Genomic DNA, 19,865 nt, shown 5'->3' with positions numbered 1-19,865 from the left:
TGGGTGGCAGCGAAGGCCACGCTGCGCGTGCGCCGTGGGGTTGGCAGCTGCGGCTGCGGCTGGTGGGGGTTGCGGTGGCTATGGCTGGGAGCGAGGGCTTGGTGTCCGTGGATTACGAGGTGTCGGGCAGAGTGCAGGGCGTCTTCTTTCGCAAGTACACCCAGGTGCGCTGCGGGGTGGTGGGACGGGGACCCAGGATCCCTAGGATTCCTGGGCCGGGCCGGGCCAGCTGATGCGGTGTGGGGTTTGTAAGCATCGCGCTGCCCGCTGTTGGTAGCTCCAGCAGCCCGGAGCCATCTCACGTCTGCGTTATCTCCTCAGAGCGAGGCCAAGCGGCTGGGGCTGGTTGGCTGGGTGCAGAACACGAGCCATGGCACCGTGCAGGGACAGGCCCAGGGTCCGGCCGCCAGGGTGCGGGAGCTGCAGGAGTGGCTGCGGAAGATCGGGAGCCCCCAGTCCCGCATCAGCCGGGCTGAGTTCACCAACGAGAAGGAGATTGCGGCGCTGGAGCATAAGGACTTCCAGATCCGCAAGTGACCTCGTCCAGAAAGCAGCCAACCTGGGGCACAGGCTGCCCCTGCCGAGCGTCCATCCCCAGCTCCCAGCTGTTCAGACAGCTGATATCCGGCTCTAGAGAACTGTATTTCCCTACATTTCTAACTTATTGGTTTGTTGTACTGTTGTGTAGCACTAAAATGCTTGTGTCACTTTGACAGGTGGAGCGTGGCTCGGTGCTGTCTGTACTGATGGGGCTGCCCAGGGGCACAGCCTCCGGTTCCCGAAGGCCTGAGTTGTGAGCGGCAGTGCTGAGTACCGTATGGCATTGGTGTAACGCTGCGCTCGTGTGGAGGAAACTTCAGAATTAGCACCAGCTGTAAATACTGCTGAAAGTGAGATTGTTGTGACCTAAATCTCTCCGAAGCAATTTATTGTGTTCTTTACTCGCACAGAAGTTTATTTTTGTTAGAATAAAGTACTTGGAGCTTGCTTGAGTTGAATGTGGCTGTCTGGACGCGGTGACACCCTGTCGAGGCCGGTCTCCCTGCTCCTTCCCTGTCCTCACGGGGGCGGTAGGAAACTACAACTCCCATCGTGCACCGCCCGCCCGGAGCCGCGGTTCCGTGTCGCGAGCCGCAGCCCAGCCTCCGGGGCGCCGCGCGCATGCGCCCTGTGCTCCCAGCCCGGCTGCTTCTGCGCTGCTCCGCAGCGGGCGCCGCGTGCCGGGCCCAGCGACGGTTGGGCTCGAGCCGCGGCCGTTGAGGGGCTGCCCCGCCCCGCCCGCAACCCAGCGAGCCGGGAGGGGCAGTGCCGGCGGCGGGGCGGGGAGCTCGCGCCTTCAGGGCCCGCTGGTTGCTGAGGCGAGCGCGCTTTCCTCCAGTGCTCAGCTCCCCCAGCTCGCCTTCTTGCTTCGCTACTGTAACGGAGGAGAAAGAGGTAAAAGTGAGGGGACGGCAGCTCGCAGCCCAGCCCTTTGGTGATGCTTATTGCCTGTTTGCGGTACTAACGGGAGCAGAGGCCCTGTGCTTGCAGGCCGTGTGAGTTTGGCCTCACTGCTGTCAGATTTTCCTTGACTTACGCTGCGTTTGGGAAGTGTGTGCTGTTGGGTGCACGGACCGGCTTCTGGCCGTGTGCTTTGGAGGCACCGGCTGATGTGCACTCAGAGGCTGGGCCTTTAAATACTAGAGAAAACAAATGAAGCCCTCGATAATTTCTTCACTCTTCCTTTTTTTTTTTTCCTTTTTTTTCCCCCTCCCCACCTGCGCGGCTGTTATCAAGAACACGGAGCTGTGATCTCCCTGCAGTTTGCTGAGTTTCTCTCCTGCCTGCTTTTGCCATGATCAAGCACTTGGCAGAGGACGTGCAAGCCAGGCTGCGCTCTGGAGTGGCGGTCACCTCAGTGGGGCAGTGTGTTGAGGAGCTTGTCTTCAACAGCATCGATGCCAAAGCAACGTGTGTAGCTGTTAGGGTGGATTTGGAAGCTTTTAAGATCCAGGTGGTGGATAACGGCTCCGGCATGGGGAGAGATGACTTAAGTAAAATGGGAAAGCGGTACTTCACTAGTAAGTGCAGCTCAGTGGCAGACTTAGAGAAGCTGACGTTCTACGGCTTCAGAGGGGAGGCTCTGGCAAGCATAGCAAACATGGCCAGTGTTGTGGAAGTTTCATCTAAGAGCAGCAAGACAGCAAAAACTTTTGTGAAACTGTTTCACAATGGGCATGCACTGGAAGTCTGTGAAGCTGAATTGAGCAGACCAAGTGGCGGAACGACAGTGACGGTGTGTAATCTGTTCCATCAGTTACCAGTGAGGAGGAGGTGCATGGATCCTGTGCTGGAATTTGAGAGGGTGAGGCAGAAAGTAGAGGCTATATCGTTGATGCATCCCTCTGTTTCACTTTCTTTAAGGAATGATATTTCTTGTTCTATGGTGCTTCAGCTCCCTAAGACAAGAGACGTTTACTCTCGTTTTTGTCAAATATATGGGCTGGGCAGATCTCAGAAGTTAAGAGAAATAAAGCATAAGTCTGGGGGATTTGAGATAAGTGGTTACATCAGTACTGAAGGACATTACAATAAGAATATGCAATTCTTGTATGTCAATAGAAGGCTTGTTTTAAAGACAAGACTACATAAACTGATTGACTTTTTATTAAGAAAAGAAAGTGTCATTTGTAAGGCAAAAAGTGTCCCTGTGAGCAGACAGGGTTCCTCAAGTCCTGGTCGCCTTCGTTGTGGCCCAGAGTTGTACGGGATCTTTGTTCTCAATGTGACCTGTGCATACAGTGACTACGATGTGTCTCTGGAACCTGCAAAAACTCTGATTGAGTTCCAGAACTGGGATGTTCTTCTAGCTTGTATAGAGGAAGGAGTGAAAATGTTTTTGAAACGAGAACATTTATTTGTTGAACCTTGTTGTGAGGACTTCAAAGAGTTTAATGAGGATAATAATTTTTGTTTGTGTAATGCTCCAGTTACGAAATCCACACTCCCTGAGGATAAGAGCATCCAAGAAAACTTTCAGAAAGCATGTGATGAAATTATAGATTCCTATGAAGTGTGTAAATTGCAATCAAAAGATGTCAAAAGAAAATCCGTAGTGGGAAAAAAATCTTCAAATCCTACAGAGTCAAATACACAGGAAACTGAAATTTCCTCAAATCAGAAGATTGCTGAACTCTCTGGTCAATGTAGAAACAAAAAAGCAGAGATTCCACTGTCCAAGAAAGATGACACCACTTCTAATTTCATTATATCTGATATGTTGGAACAGGAGCCAAAAGACACAATCAGTTCCCAAAAACGGTGTGATACTCATCTGAAATCTTCAGAAAATCTCCATTCCTCTCTGACTGAAGGAGCCAGATCAGAAATAACGAAAAAAGGCAGTTGTGATGACTTGCGGCGTTGTGCTGAGAACTGTGCAAAAGGCGTAGGAAGCCAGCAAGACAAAGTTGTGCAGAAAAGCAATACGCTTTGTATCTCAAATAATACTTCTACTTGGTGGCCATCTGAGAGAGAAGACCCTACTGAAACAGCAGGGGAATCTGAAACTGTCTATGGAAGTTCATTGATAAGACTACCTCATGTAAGAGAAGGAGACAGGGAAGCAACTGAAGTAGTAGATAATGCTGGAAGAGGGACTGTTAGTTCAGTACCAGAAAAAGTGCGTTCTCACTTAGACCTCAAAACGTGTATCATGCAAAATGAGCCACCCCGTGAACGTAAGCAAACAGAAACAAATCTTGCACTAAACATGCACAGTAGGGCTTGTCCTGTGAGTGCCAAGCACGCTTCCATGCACAAAACGAGTTTGCCGATTCAGTCTTTAAATGCTAAGTATGTTTCCAGTAACGTGAATAAAGAATATATACCTCTCTGCAGCAGAGAAGTTGGCACAGCTGATGGAAATGAGAGGTCAGAGAATAGGAGTTTGCCAAGTCAAACACGTGATGGGAGAGACGTGTCCATTGCCACCAGTAAAAGGCATTATGAAACATCAAATATGTCAGACTTGCCGCTGGCAACATCTTCAGGTATTCCTCACAGTAAAGCTGTAAAAAGCCCTAGAAGGCAAATAGCTGAGCCAAGATCACAGCCTTACAAGAAGCTGAGCCTGTCTACTCAGCTGGGTTCATTAGAAAAGTTCAGGAGATATTATGGGCGTGTTAAGTGTACGCTACCAACACCATCACCTGAGCAGAGTGAATTTTGTCTCCCAGTTTCCAATGTACAAGCTAATTGTGACTTTTCAAGGAGTCAGAATAACAGTCATGGTCGCTTGAGCATTTGTGAGACTCCAACTTTAGATTCTAATAATAACAGCCATGTTTTGAGATCTTTGGATGAAGTTTTACTCTGCAGTGGAGAAAATTCACTGGACAGACAAGCCCTTTGTCGCAGCCCTTTGACGTTGTCTGATTACTCAGAGGTTAGTAAAAAAACCGCAAGTAGTCAAAGATCTCCAGGATCCCTATCATCCAAACTGCGCCAAATGAAAAGTGATCACCGAGCAGTAAAACAGCTGGGTGAACAACTCCAAACAGATTCAAGTAGAAAAGATAACCACTCTTTTGATCTTGAATCTTCAAGTAATGATTTTTTGTATAACCCTTGTCAAAGGCATAGATCTTCAGTGGAAGAAATGAGGGAAGGTTGCAGCATTTCTAAGAGGGATGCTTGCCCACAGTCAGATGATTTGAGAGCAGAGTCCATGAAATGTACTGTTAGCCTGTCACCACTCAGCAGTACTGAAGGAGAGTACACAATCTCTGCAAGCAGCGTTTTACCATTTCCAGCAGAAAAAGATGGCATTGACATCATCTGTGAAGATGAAAGTATGTTAGATGAATCATCAAAACAAAATGTGAAAGATCCTGAGGTTCATTGCATGACTTTCCCAAGTAACTTGGCATTCTCTGGGGATAATGCAAGAACAGGTGATCCCAGAGATGATTTGCGTAATTCAGACTGGCTGCAAGATTTTGATGCTTTATTGGGTAAAACAATCTACATCAATAAAGCAACAGGACTGAGCACCTACAACGCTCCTCCTGAAGAGTTTCCAGCTGCCTGCATTAAAGATTTAACAACAATGGCCGTGAATGTTGTCGCAGAGAATGGTAAGATGATTTGTTGTCATTAAAATGGGATGAGGAAAACAGTATTTGTTCTGCTAGGTGCATAGAATATTTTGGTAGCTGCACCTGACACTCATACTGAAAAATCCATGGCCTTACTCATAACAGCTGTTCGGAAAACAGAATGTGTTGGTGACTGTGGAGGTAAACATGTTAACGTTAAGATGTTAAAAGATGGTTTTTAATAAAATAGTGAAAAGAAATATCAGCACTTAGGTTTCACTAAGCATCATTACATGTACTGTAATCACTGTCGTAAATAATTGCTGTCATATACAAAGGCTGCTCTGAAACGAATTCCTCCTGTTTTATTTATGCTGGCCCATAACTAACATGAGAGTCAAATGTTGATGGTACAGCAGAAGAGGTTGAACCTCTCACCAATATTCCATTGCATGTTGTTGCTGTGCGACAGATGGCAGCAAAGGGGCAGTCTGATAAAATCGTTTCTGATATGGGAGTGCATGTGAAGCAGAGGGGAAGAACTGACTTCCTCCATGTGGAAAAACTTGCACCCACTGAAATTCACTGACTCTTGCTGAACGTTTGTAGAGACCCAACAGTGGTTGTGAGCACAGTGAAACGGTGGGTGGTGCCTTTCAGCAGTGGTAACTGCAAGAGTGTGTCACCTCCACTGGTGCAGATTTTTTTACAAGTATGGCATGCAGGCTCTTGTTCACTGCTGGCAAAAATGCATAGCTAATGGAGGTAACTATATTGAAAAATAGTGTTTTGTAGTTGACTTTGAATTTCAAAGCCACTGATTTATTAAGAATAGTGTATTGAAGATTAGGGAAATTGCACTGGTTGGTAGCAGACGGAAAGACATAGGAATAATCCATGTCCTCTTGCAAGGGATCCATATCCTTTGCAGAGGAAAAGGACCCCAGGGTGTTGGTTGACACTTGGCTGAACATGAGCCAGCAGAGTGCCCAGGTGGCCAAGAAGGCCAGTGGCATCCTGGCTTGAATTAGAAATAGGCAGCAAGAACAGAGAGGTGATTGTCCTCCTGTACTCTGGTGAGGCTGCAACTTGAGTACTGTATTCGGTTTTGGGCCCCTTGCTACAAGACACCGAGGCACTGGAACACATTCAGAGAAGGGCAATAAAGCCGATGAGGGGACCGGAGCACTGGCCTCATGAGGAGCAGCTGAGGGAGATAGGATTGTTTAGTCTGGAGAAGAGGAGGCTCAGAGGGGACCTTATCACTTTCTACAGTTCTCTGAAAAGAGATTGTGGTGAGGTAACAGCAATAGGGTGAGAGGGAATGGCCTCGAGATGCACCAGGGGAAGCTCAGGCTGGATATTAGAAAAAACTTCTCCGAAAGAGTGGTCAGGCTCTGGAATGGGCTGGTCAGGGAAGTGGTGAAGTCACCATACCTGGAGGTGTTCAAGGAATGTGTAGATGTGGTACTAAGGAACATGGTTTAGTGGGCAGCACTGATGGTAGGTGGGTGGTTGGATTAGATTATCTTAGAGGTCTTTTCTGACCTTAAAGATTATTTATGGATATCCTCCATCTCCATCTCAGCAGTAGCTGCCTGCCATCTTTTCTAGTCATAGGCCATGTACTCCGTGTGCTCAAGAGAAATGTAAGATTTTGTAGGTTACACTTAGGCACCTTTGAACTGATTAAGCTGACCATTACAGGAAAATTAATGACGGGGTTTTTTTTTTTTTTCATAATCAAATGACTTTCTGAACAACCCAATATTCTGCATCAATATGATAATAATGTAATTGAGGCAAGTGAAATTCAATATTCAAGTGTTCTAATTGCATATGGTTTGCATGTATAAGGTAGAGAAGTTATTCTTGGCACCTATCCTGGTGTTACCTGTCAGAATAATAGTTTCAATAATACCTCTATGAGCTCTGAATTCTCACTGGCCGTCAGACAAGAAAATCCTAACTTCATGAGCAACGTATGTCCCGAGCAAGGCTTTCCCCTACAACAAGGAGGGAAATGCTTTTCTTCGTTTGTGACACGTATAAAACATTGGACTCCTGTTTACATAAATGATGGATGGTTCTGTGAACTTGAGAGATAATATCTCCTTGAGGCAATAACTATAAAAGTTCTATCAAAGTCCGAATGAGATGGAATTCTTAATTTTGTCCCGGTTCACCAGGAATTGCATGAGGGCATCTTGTCCAGTGTGAGGTAGGAGAGTCTGGCTGAGTTTTGTGACAGTTGGATGCTGAGTTACCTTCCTGTGCTGAACTGCCAGTTTGGATTCTTGAGAGGATTCTTATCCCCCAGGGCAGAACCATCACCAGGCTTTTCTGGGATAAAGCCACCACTCAGGAGTCTATGGACTGGCCACAGGACCTCATAGAACCTTTTCCTACTGAGCTTATCAGCGCACAGCCGGTGGATTTTTTTGTGTTTTTTTTCTTTTGGCTTTATCACTCTGCCATGTTTCCTGAATGCACACCCTTAATTTCTTAGTAGAAAGGAACGTTATTAATTCATTATTATTTCACAAAGAATAGAAATCTGAATTGTACCCAAGGAAGGGTGAAATGTTTACCACTGTGCTGGAAATCTGAGCCGCTTAATAATCTTGATAACAGTGCAGGTTTGTAATATCATTAAATCATTCCTGGGCGGGTAGGAACATTGTTAGGCTAACTTTGATATCTCACATGGTCTTACTGCCTTGTAGTTTTCAGTCTTACAAGGTGCTGATGACTGCTGATAACTATTGATGGTGGTGGTAACGGATTGACAGCTCTGCCACACCTGAAAAGAGGGAAATCCAGAGTGTTTTGATTGTCTGTATGACCTCTCTTTCCTCTTAGGGTAACACTTCTGATTGCATTAATTCTTATGTGATTAAGGTTGTATCCAGTTTTTAAGAATGACAGTCTTGCAGAGGCCACATTTCCAGCTACAAGTGTATCTGAAAATTTTTACGGATGTGCTGCTATTTCTTAATGCTAGATTGCCAAATCAGCATAAGAGTCTAATTTACCCAGGGCTAAGCATACATTCACTTATGAAAATGTAATTGTATAGTCTTTTATAGTTTTGCACACTGATGAATCTGCAGAAGTAAGTTTATGTTGTTCTTAGGGTTTCAGTGCAGGTGCCATCCCTTTAGAAGTGAGATTGTGCTACCCTTCCTTCCTAGACCTCAAAAAGAGAAGACTCTAGCAAGTCAGGATCAGAGAGGTAGGGCCAGCTTTCCAGGACACGGTGTACTGCTGTAAAAACAAATGAAAGAATTCTCTCAGATGTTCCAACAGGAACCCAGAATTACTCAAGGTCTGCTAACAATGGGACTGTGTGAGTCATCTCAGATCTAGAACTGGAAAAAAAACCTCTTTGAGGGTTGAAGGCAGGTTAGGGGGTACTTATTTACAGATTAAATACCCAGGTCTTTGTTGAATGATGCCAATAGCTTAAGGAATAATTACCTAGTCCATTCTTTGTACTCATTCCAACCTTGGAATGTGAAAAATAGCTTCAATCCACACATTCTTTTTGTGGTAGAACGGATGAAATCACCTTTTAGGTATGTAGCTTTGTCCAGAAGCAGTGGGTAGCTAAATAGGTCCTTCATTTGTTTTCTTTTGTTTTGTTTTTTTTTCCCTCCTCATTTTCAAGGCCTGTGGAATTGTGCTGCAGCATGCTCAGGAAGCTGCACAGGGTCTTCTAGATAAAGCAAACAATAGGGAAGCCCACTCTCATGCTCCATTATTTACCTGTACACTCTCCCATTTTACTAAAGGAAAAAAATGTAATTACACCTGTGTGAGTGAGAGGTACCCAGCGTACCTTCTGCTGACAGCTTATGGTAGTGCCTGTGTTATCTGTGTGTCCCTTCCCAGGTGGTGAAGGCGAGTCTCTGCAGTCCATGCTTTCAGAATGGGATAACCCTGTTTTTGTTCGCTGCCCAGAGGTAAGCATTATCTTGCATCTCATGCCAACACAGGAGTTATTTTATCTGATGTGGGGACCAAAACTGCAAGTATTGTGACTGTTCTTTAGAATTTATTCAGTGATATTTTAGACTGCAGACCTTGCAATTATGTTTTACAGGTGGTTTATATACATGTCATTTTTGTGCATGTATTCAAAGTTGGAGAAGCAGATATTGGGCTAATCTTTTATCTTCCATCATTTCAAAAGCAAAACATTCTTGTAAGCTATCTTCTTCTTTACAGAAACGTTCATCTTAAAATTAAAAGGTTATCAGATGGCAAAATAGTAATATATTGTCTGTCCTCTTTGTGGACAGAGTAAAACAACTCATCTTTCTCCTCTGGGTGCAATGGGTCTTAAAAGTTTAGTTTACTGTAGTTGTTTTTGTAGCCTAGCAGGACTATGGCATGTGAGAGAAAACAATGTTGGAACTGTTAGAAAGACTTCCTTTGTTGTCATGAGGCAGCATTATCTTTAATCATCATGTTGTAAGTGTGTAAACTTACGTATGTAATCATTTCCACCTGCACACAATGGAGATGGAGTCACAAACCACCTGCTGGTGAATTTTTGAAAAGGAACAGTTCTGTTCATCTGTTACAGTGACAGACTCTGAGTCATTGTAGGGTGATACATTTTTTGAGACTCGCTCTGCTGGGAGCTTACCGAGGCTGGTAGTCAACATCAGGTTTTCTGATAGGTATTCACAATTAGCTGAATGCACTGAAGGTAGTGGGTTATCCCAGATGGGAAAATAAGTGGGGATGGAAACAGAGGGATTGCTAGATTGTATCTTTAACTAGTGCTGTGACTGAGTGGAAAGCTTGGTTGTCACAATATGAAGAGCTGTTTCCAGAACATTTTTTTTCCCAAATCTGACCTTTTTTTTCCCCACATTCATCATAGGTGGCTTGAGCCTAGAAACTATTCATGTAATTCACTTTTATTTTTACAGATAGCTGTTGATGTGACCAGCGGTCAGGCTGAGAATCTTGCTGTGAAAATTCATAATATTTTGTATCCTTATCGTTTTACCAAAGACATGATTCATTCAATGCAGGTACAACATGAACTATTGCTAGTTTTCATGCTATAATTCCCACTCTGCCATTGGAATTTTCTGTTGTCTCTGCCTTGTAGGAGTGAGGTATCTGGGGAAATAGATCATATCCTTAGTTTTCACAAACACAGTCAGAAATCTTGGTGTATGATATCATCACACACATGTCAAGCCAGATCTTCATATCTGGATAATCATCTCTCTGCAAAATGACTAAAATTTGCTGGCTGCGTGGATAAATCAAGAGGCAGCCTTGTTGCTGCTTTGAAACACTGCTAACTAAATGATATTTCAACAGCTGGCTTTTTATATTTCTTGTAAATATTTGCTGGTTGATTGTCTCCTGAAATCTGTGTCCCATGGTTCTATGTTTATTGACTTTAGAAATTTAATTCTTACGCAGAGCAATTTCAAAAGCAAATCCTAGATTTCCTGGAAAGACTTGAAATTTCCTTTTAAGATTTATATCTGCTCTGAAAAGTGATTCTTAAAAATAACATTGTAACATGAAGTCTAACTATTTTAATGCTTTTTCATTGTATATTTTAATAGTTAACTTAAAAGCTCATGTAACGTATGGCGTCAGCTTACATTCTTGGCATTTATAGAAATCTCCAGGTGAATTCTCTCCCTCTCTTACATATTAATGACTAACAGGTTGCAAACTGGCATTATTCTCATGTGATCAGGTTGCTGACTTTGAGATTGAAGGTTCTGACTGGGTGGGACCTGGTGATATTAAGGTCAGGGTGAAGAAGGATGGAAATGATTCTCCCTTCCTTACGTTGCATGTGCAGGAATAACAAGAGAAATAAAGTTATTACAGGAAACAAATTATGTTTCAAAAAGGCAGGAGAAGAAAGCTGTGAAACAGAAGGAAAAAAACAGAAAAAATGATTAATGTCTCATATGCCTTCAAAGAAATAGGATCATCTATTCATTTTTACCTAAGAGGTGGATAATGCATGTGTTGTAAGACAGTGTTCACAGCGGGCTCTGTACCTCTGACTCAGGGAGACTCCTTCCTTATTTTGCATCTGTTAATTTAAATATAAAAATTAGATCCTGAAAGCTTGATGCATTGCTGCTCAGTATTCCATCTGTAGATCTGGTTGATGTACGCTGGTTGGGAGGAAGTTAGAATCAACTCTGAAAAGCAAGTTAGGCATAACAAAAAGAGTGAAGAAGTTGCTTCCTGGTTACTACAAGTGATTAGCACAAACCCTTAAACACAGCTCAAATTATAAAAGGTTGTTTATATCCTGCTGGCTGTGAACAGCTTTGATTCCCAGCTCCAGGAGCTTCTACACCACCATTCTGTAAATTTCCTCCTTAATTACAAGCTCTTGTGCTTGTAACTCTTCCAAAAGACAGATTCAGAATTATTTTATTGGATATTGTGCAACTTTCTTATTTATTCCAGTCTGAACTGTTTCATGACAAATTATGGTCGTTTGACCTTCTTTTAGTGTTGTCTTATAGCCTTGCTAGAAGAATTGCTGCCTTTTCCATATTTAGCCCCTCACTGCATTATAAGGAATAATTATATAATTTCACAGTGTTGGTTTTTCTAGTCCAAATTCTTTCAGCCTTTGAGATGAGAAAAGATGTATTTCTAGTCTCCCTTCTAATACCTCTTTCTGTTACAGCTGGGTGGTGATTGTTCTGAGTATCTTTCAGGTTCTTCAGCAAGTGGACAATAAATTCATTGCTTGTGTAATCAACACCAGGAATGAAATGGATAAAAAGGAAGGTAAGAGCTACTATAGGTACTAAGGTAGCTCTCAAGTGCACTTAAACTGCAGAGAGAACACAGACCTGCTTGTATTGTTTCTTGCTTTGAGATGGTACTGCGAGTAGAGGAAAATGTTAGTCTTCATATGAAATTTCCTGGATCTTCTTTCTCTTTATTTTGGACATCACTGAATGTTCCTATTACCTTCAGATTAGTATTATAAAAATAGATTATACTCAAATTACTAACATCTTTCAGACTGTTCACAGTGTCTGGATATATCTGTTGGTGCAGCTTACTGAAGCTGTGTAGAAAAGGCTTTCAAAATCAGTAATTTTTGTAGCATTTTAAAGACAGTATTGAACAGAGCCATTGTTGATGACCTCAGCTTTTGTTCTGAAGTTAAATGACTATAACTTAAATGACTATGACTATATATAGGAGTTGAACTCCTATAGACAAGATTTTCTAATTGCCCTTAATTTAAATTACTCATTCGGATCATTCCATTTCAGTTCTGTAGTGACTTTGTTCTGCCACTGGTCTTCCCCTCGCTTCACACATGTAGAACCTACTGGTGTTTATCTTGTAAATGTGGCCTCCAGGGAGCGGTCATTTTCTTCTTTCCAACCCGTGTGCTTGTTGGGTACAAAGTTACCTATTTTTAATCTCTTGTGGTACATTTTTTAGGTGGAAACCTGTTGGTTTTGGTGGACCAACATGCAGCTCATGAACGGATCCGCCTGGAGCAGCTTATTGCAGGTGAGAATGCAGATTGTTTCAGGAAAGATAGAGCACAGGAATGTGCAAACAAGAGCTGTCTTAAGGGGAAAGCTCGCTAACTAAGTTGTCGTAAGAATAAATCTGGGCTTTATGGAACCAATAGAACACTGATTTGTCATTTTGACCTTGATCTTTAGCAGAGTGCAGCCACTCAATATTTGTAGGAGTCATAGTATTGGTAGCTGAAAATGGTTACAGTGTTTCCAGAAATAGAAAATATGCACCCTACCCACACAGACCTATCAAATTAAAATAGGCCTGATGTAATGAAAGAGTAGGAAGACAGATAGGAAAAACAATGAACAGGAAATAGAAAAAACATCAGTGTGAGTATGTGATTATGCTGTGAAGAATAAGACATTGGGTGCAGACTAAAGAGCATAGTTTGTTTGGTTCCTTTCTAGCTGAATGCCACACTTGAAGCCTAAAATTTTTACATTCTGAAACTGTTTGCAAAGGGATAATGGTCTTTTCTGTAAGCCCATTAGCCATTGGTTTCAGTGCTAAAAAGCACAACTATCCATCAAGTGCTTAAAAGTCACTGACTTTCTCTTTCATTGAGAAATACTGTGCAGTTCCTGCAGAGAGGTTTCCAGGAAATCTGCTCCTTTCGGTGAGGTACTGAATAAAGTTGAAGACTGAAGGGAGAGATGCTTAATGAGTAGTATTTTGATTTAGCCATTTATGAGAGATTTTTCTGTGGAAAAATCGCTGTGTGTGAGTTGGACTAAATATATCAGTAGGTTTTTCTTGCTATTTAGGGTGACTCTTTTTTGGAACTGGTGGGAAAAAAACAAAGTGGCATTAACCAACTTCTCCCCTGGGACTAGATGTCTAGTTTGTGACATTCCCAGTCCTCCACAAGTTTCAGGAGAAGGCATTTTGTGGTCACTTTTAATCCAAACAGAGATTATGTGCCAAACCATAGGGTCATTAAGGGCAATGCCTGCATAAGTATTCAAAGAGGCATATTTCTAAATGTTTCATTCACAGATTCCTATGAGAAGGAAGCTACCGCATGCGGCAAAAAGAAATTTCTGTCTTCCTCTGTCTCTCCCCCTTTAGAGATTGAAGTTACAGAAGAACAAAGAAGAATTCTATGGTTGGTAATGGCCGGTAGTGCTAAACTTTGGGGGAAGATTTCAATATATTGCTAGGTTACTCCATCTGTTGATTGTTTCCTGAGTAGAAACCAGTTGGCTGTATCTATACTGTGGGAAATAGGTGTGCTTCTTGGGCACATCGTTACATCTCGAGACAAAGCCCCATGGTGTGCCATCCCTGTGCCACTGCAAAATTCTGTGGTTCCCCTGGCAAACCAAACTGTGATGCATGAGCCAGAGGAGTGCCCCAGAAGTCTTCAGCAGATCCTGCTGTCTGGAGACCAGGACTCGGAGTGCAGTGCCCATAGTATAGATACAGGAACTGATTTAATAGACTGTTGGAGAGGAGAGGGATGGGCTATGGAAAGCTTGTAGTGTAAATCCTTCAAAAATGCATTCCTTAATTCTAGGTGTCTGCCAAGACTAACTAATGAGCACTGTTTCCCAAATGTTTCAGAATGGTGTACTAGTTACCATTAGGAAATTTAACTTTTGTATTGCAACAGTTTAGAACTAGATACAGAATCATAGAATCACAGAAACACCAAGGTCGGAAAAGACCTACAAGATCACCCAGTCCAGCCATCCACTAATCACCAATAGTTCTCACTAAACCATGTCCCTCAACACAAAATCCAAACATTCCTTGAACGCCTCCAGGGTCAGTGACTCCACCACTTCCCTGGGCAGCCCATTCCAGTGCCTGACCACTCTTTCAAAGAAGTAGTATTTCCTAACATCCAGCCTGAATCTCCCTGAAGTTCTCTGCTAACTTCCACAGGTCTCCTTCATTGTTATTCTCAAACTCTCCTTTTTTTTGTGATGCCTTTGGCAAACTCAGTAGCTTTTAAATCATTTTTTATTAAAATTGCTGCCTATTTTAGGGATACACTCATTTGGTGGAATGTCCTTTTTGGGTGTATTCCAATTATAACAGTATCACTGGTATATGTTTGGTAACTCTTTTGTGTAACAATGGCAAATACCAGAAATTGTAGAGGAAAGTGTAAAGGACCATTATGTACCACCTGCTGTATGAAAAATGTGAGAATATAACCGTGGCTACTCATAATTCAACAATATTTGGATGCCTTTGTTTCTATCCTTTAATGATATTCTTGCCAATATCACAATATTTTTAGTGCCTCTAGGTCAACTCTGAATTATTTTTACACTAATCTTTGAATATCTTTGTATCTACTTTTGATGGCCAAAACTGAATACAATACACCAAATGTCAGTATCCCACTGATTTCTGCTGCTATGCAATTGTTCCCCTGTCTTCTGTCTGTTACATCCACACTTCGTATTTTGTCTGTTGGTTTTGGCTACAGCTGATAGACAGCACAAACTGCTTGCTCTGCTTGCTTATTGAACTGCCATGACAGTGAAACATAGAGGGGATTTTTGAATTTTTGCTGTTTTATGTAGAAATCACCAAAGTGTACACAAACATCAAACTATTTGATAATGATTGCTGACAGTTTCTTCTCTTTTTGATGACAAGTTCTCCTCTTTTTTGTGTATTTTTCCATCCATAGGGAGACGTGTCAGATTAATTGAAGGTTGTTCTTTCCTTGGCTCTCTTTGCCTTATTTAACAGGACATGAGTTCTTTAGACCAGCATAAATCTCTTAAAATATTTTTCTGTCATAAGTATTTGCTGTTATGTGTCAATTGAAATCACTGTTTTTTAGGCTAGACTTAAAGCAGTCTTTGTAGTGCATAACTTTAATGTTTGGAGGATGTGTAGCGTTGCTATTTGTGTGATATTTTTTCCTTGAATCAGACATCTTGTGCATCTTTAGAAGACAAAAATTTATACATTTAAATGTAAAGCTCTCTGTGAATTACAGAAAAATTGTACCTAGATCTTGTGGCTGAGGAACATACAATATGCATAGTTGATTGGAGTGAAAAATTGGAGTAGAATGCAGAGTAAAAGGGCGAAATTAACTGGAATCTGAAGTATGATTTTCAAGATCAGAAACTTTTAGGAAGAAACACAGAGACTACACAAATATCCATTTAAGCTGTGAAGAAGTAGCTGCTTCTGTCTTACTTGTTTTGGTTGTTGTTTTATTTTTTCTTCAGGTGCTGCTACCAAAATTTGAAGGATCTGGGCCTTGAATTATCATTTCCTGAGACCAACAACTCCTTGATTCTAGTGAAGAAAGTGCCACTGTGTTTTACAGAAAGAGAGGCCAATGAACTACGACGGAAAAGACAACCTGTCAATAAAAGCATTGTGGAGGTCAGCGGTGGATATGGAGCAAAGCAATTTGTGATACTGGCTTTTTTTCTGTGTTAAAGGCCCAAAGTATAGCATATCTTTCTTACAAGAGAGGCAAAGAAGTTCTCTTGGCCAGTGTAGGTGCCATCTCTTTTAGTAGCTAAACAGTCCTATAGTTGAAATCCCTGAACTATAACAGAAATGACAGAAATCTGTTTCAGACTTGAGATAGTGGAAAAGCAAAGAAATGTAGTAGGCAGTTCAGATGTTTAATCAGTTTTCTGCTCATCCTTTTAAGGAAACTGATGCAGAGAAACCAAGTAATTAGATTCAAGTCTGAAAAGACTTGGGGAGATCAGGACTTGCACCTGAATCTTTTTCTGTGGTCAGTGTACAAGAAACTGCATCATTTTTCCTGAGGCGTATCCAGAACTTAAATTATACACAGATGTGGAGAAGGGGGATATGGGCAGTAAAAGTGAGAAATACCAACTTACTGTCTTTCCTTTTTGTTTTCAGGAGTTTATTAAGGAACAAGTTGAGGTGAGTAGCTATCTGCTTCTAAAGTTGACTGCAGTAACGCAAAGCTTATTGAAAGAACCGGAGGGAATAAGTGTGTTAAACACCAAACAAGAGATGTAGATTTAGGTCATTTGAAGCTCATTCTTGTTACAGTTCTCCTCATTCATCATATTAAATGGAATGTAAGATGATGTTTTCATACTAATTTTAGCTAGTGCAGACCACGGGAGGAGCACGAGGGACAATGCCTCTGACATTTCTGAAGGTGTTAGCTTCCCAAGCCTGTCACGGTAAGGAAACTGTACATTTCTTTCATTCTTCCATTTATTTTTTAGCCTTGCTGTTTCCTTATGACATAATTCCTGGGGTAGTGGTTTCAGAATGTGTTTGCAGGAATTGCAGGGTTACAGACTTTCATAGGGATGAGGAGATAACAGCCCATTTTCATGGTGTGTCACTACATTCTAAAGAATGGCTTTCATGGCTAAAAGGCAAGACAGAGATTGCAGATAGCCTTGTGAATTTGTGGAAGCTAAAGATAACAGACACTTCTTGTAATGTTCTGCTTTAATTTTCTCTGGATGCCATTAAGTGCCCACTTGTGAGAAAGCACTTAGCGGCAGGGCTGGCGTTTGCTTTTGGAGCTCATGCCTGTCAGTGGCAAGTGTATAGAACTCATATCAGTTCTATAGAATTGATAAAGGCTATCTTCTGGTTCTACTATCTCTTGGCATGTGAGCTGATTGCATCTTCAGCCCTAAAAAAAGTCTATTACAACACTATCTGAAAAGCTGGAGTCTAATAATCCTGCAATTCATTAGAATTGGATTAGATGAAACAGTTTAGGCTTTACATAGCTGATCGTTATGCAACAGTGTGGTTAACTGAGCTAAGCCTTAAGCCAGCTTTTGATGTTAGTCTGTCTTTGGGAGCTGCCTTATTTTCTTTGTAAGTAGCAGTTGTGGAGGGAGGTCTGTTGGGTGGTTTGAATTCTCTCTGGCAGCATGTGCAGGAATTTCATTTTGTTCCAGGAGCTATTAAGTTTAATGACAGTTTGACTTCAGAAGAGAGCTGTCGGCTCATGGAAGCTTTGTCATCTTGCCAGCTGCCCTTCCAGTGTGCTCATGGAAGACCTTCCATGATGCCCCTTGCAGACATTGACCATCTACAGCAGGAAACGCAGGTACTGTGTGGGGTACCGGAAGGGAGCAGTACGCTCTGCATTATCGGAGGCATCTCATGTATGCGTGTTAGAAATTGAACCACCACTGCTGCATCTTACTTGAACTTTTATGTAGCTGTTATTAGCAAAATAAAACTTGAGAGAATTAAGCCTCTGTTCTGCAAAAACTTTGGCAAAGATTTTACCACGTTCCATTTGAATGACTGCACTGACTTGAATGGAGTCAACTAATGTTTAAAGTTGAGCATGTATTTAAAGCAGTTCAGTTTATGAGTGTAAAACTTTGAAAACATGTAAATGCGGATATTCTGCCGGGGGCAAAGATGCTAAAGATTAAACACTTGCTGCCCCAAAGTTGAAGATGCCATAAAAAATCCTAACTCTTTCCCTTTTGCAAATATACTATAATAAGTTACTAAATTAGCTTCTGTGGGAAATCATGTGGGACTTTGAATTAGACATGAAAAAATGGGAATGTTTCTATTAGATAAAAGAGTGTGGAGGCACTGAAGTTGGTTTACTTATGACTTAGCGCTTCTTCACTTTTCTCCCTCCAGGCTAAACCTAACTTGGCGAGACTGCGGAAAATGGTGCGAGCATGGCAACTGTTTGGAAACAAAGACCCTAACCTAAAAAGGTAAGACTGCAAACTGCAGATTCCGTAAGTGTTGGCACGATCCAGGTTCTCTTGTTGTTAAATAACATCTTGTGTGGAGCAATGTTCTCAAGCCAGCGCAGTAACCAAAGTTTTGCCCTGAGCACTGACCTAAGAAGAGACCAGCCAGAAGAACGTGGCAGAAGCCCACTCATGGAGCTTGGAGAAGCATCTTCAGCACTAAGGAACTGTGTTGTAAACCTGAGTCACATGTCAGTGCTTGACTATTGATGTCAAGAAGTTGCATCCAGTCACAGTTACTGCAAGCATGGCCAGAGACTTTTAATTAATGTATTTTAGAGTGTTTGAAATGGAAGAGGTATTTATTAATAAAATTAATTAAACTTTCCTTAGGTTTCTGACAGTGGTTGGAATGAGGACTGACCAGCTTCTTAGTAAAAAACAGGTTTGACATAGGCTTAGGTAGGCCTATGTCTTTTTAACTAGGCAATCAGTGACACACCCAGCTGTTTTCTCCCACTTCCCTGCAGTTTGCATTCTTGAGTGAATGATTTCTAAACCCTAGCATAGCCCCACTTTATCAGTGTACAGAAACAACTAAACAGCTCATTGCATTTCTTACAATAGGCAGACAGTTTTCTTTCCTCAGGTTCCAGTTCTATTTTGTATCACGTTCTGAGCTAGACAGGACACGATCGTTTTAAAACAGTAAATGATAATCACTGGTATCTTTGTTCCGTGTAAAACAAAACAAGGAGTGGAAGCTTCTTTCCTTTGGTGCCTCAGCTGTGGTGTAGTGCATTAACATACATTGATAAAAGGGACTACAAAATGATCTGATCACCCTGCGAGAGCCTGAGATTTCTAAGCCGTTCTATGCTGCCCCTCACAAAAAGCATGAAGTTTCAGAATGAGACAAGATGTCCACCCAAGAAGAATAATCAGTCACCCAGTAGTAAAGGAGAGGGAAGGCCCTCAGACTAAAATCAGAGAAGCAAGAACTTGAGTTTTGCCTTTTGATGCAAAGGCGAACAAACTTGCTGGCAGGCCTTCTGAAGTCTACCTTTCGTCAAGAATGGAATTTCTGTTCCAGCATTTTCCAAATAACTGATTTGTATTTCAGTAGCTTAACAAAACTTGTCCAAAAGTTCTACCAAAAGTTCAGTTTTGAAGCATGAGGTCACTGGCACTTACATTTTAGGTGAAAGCACGCGTTAACCTTACTTCTGCAGCACAAGTACAGGCAGCTCACTGCACTCATAAAACCCTGGTTATTTAAGGAAACTAATTCTGCATGGAAAATAATTAACACTGAGAGCACTGTAAACAGCATTTATTGCAGCACTCTTTGAATAACAGCGCAGCTGCCCCAGAAAACATTTTGCTGTTTCAAAATTGGTTAGCATCTTCATGTGGCTCGTAACAAAGCAGAGGGTTCAGGACAAGTACAAGAACTGTCTTCTGCTGCTTTTTGGTAGGTAAGATTGTGCTGAGCGTATTCCCTACCAGTTCCCAACAGCAACCCACCTTTGCAACATCTGCTTTAATTAGCTGCTGTCTCTTT

The 19,865-nt window shown here is 42.1% G+C and overlaps 2 protein-coding genes across 2 annotated transcripts; both read left to right on the top strand.

Moving 5' to 3' along the window:
- Positions 1–80: 80 nt before the first annotated feature.
- ACYP1 (acylphosphatase 1) lies at positions 81–550 on the top strand (the record flags this gene model as incomplete). The annotated part of the gene is made up of 2 exons (XM_079537134.1): positions 81–164; positions 322–550. The coding sequence occupies 2 exons, from the start codon at positions 81–83 to the stop codon at positions 535–537; spliced, it is 300 nt and encodes a 99-aa protein (XP_079393260.1). The 3' UTR covers positions 538–550.
- A 1,284-nt stretch (positions 551–1,834) lies between these two features.
- MLH3 (mutL homolog 3) lies at positions 1,835–18,844 on the top strand (the record flags this gene model as incomplete). Its single annotated transcript, XM_079537468.1, has 13 exons — positions 1,835–5,117; positions 8,215–8,313; positions 8,973–9,043; positions 10,022–10,126; positions 11,807–11,879; positions 12,552–12,623; positions 13,638–13,746; positions 15,842–16,001; positions 16,500–16,523; positions 16,714–16,792; positions 17,534–17,685; positions 18,243–18,322; positions 18,832–18,844. 13 exons carry the CDS (start codon positions 1,835–1,837, stop codon positions 18,842–18,844), a joined length of 4,320 nt encoding a protein of 1,439 aa, XP_079393594.1.
- Between the last annotated feature and the right edge of the window lie 1,021 nt (positions 18,845–19,865).

Source organism: Tetrao urogallus, assembly GCF_951394365.1.
Source record: "Tetrao urogallus genome assembly, chromosome: 6".
Classification (NCBI taxonomy): Eukaryota; Metazoa; Chordata; class Aves; order Galliformes; family Phasianidae; genus Tetrao; species Tetrao urogallus.
The sequence above is the reverse complement of the archived record's forward strand: the minus strand, read 5'-3'. Positions and strand labels throughout refer to the sequence as shown.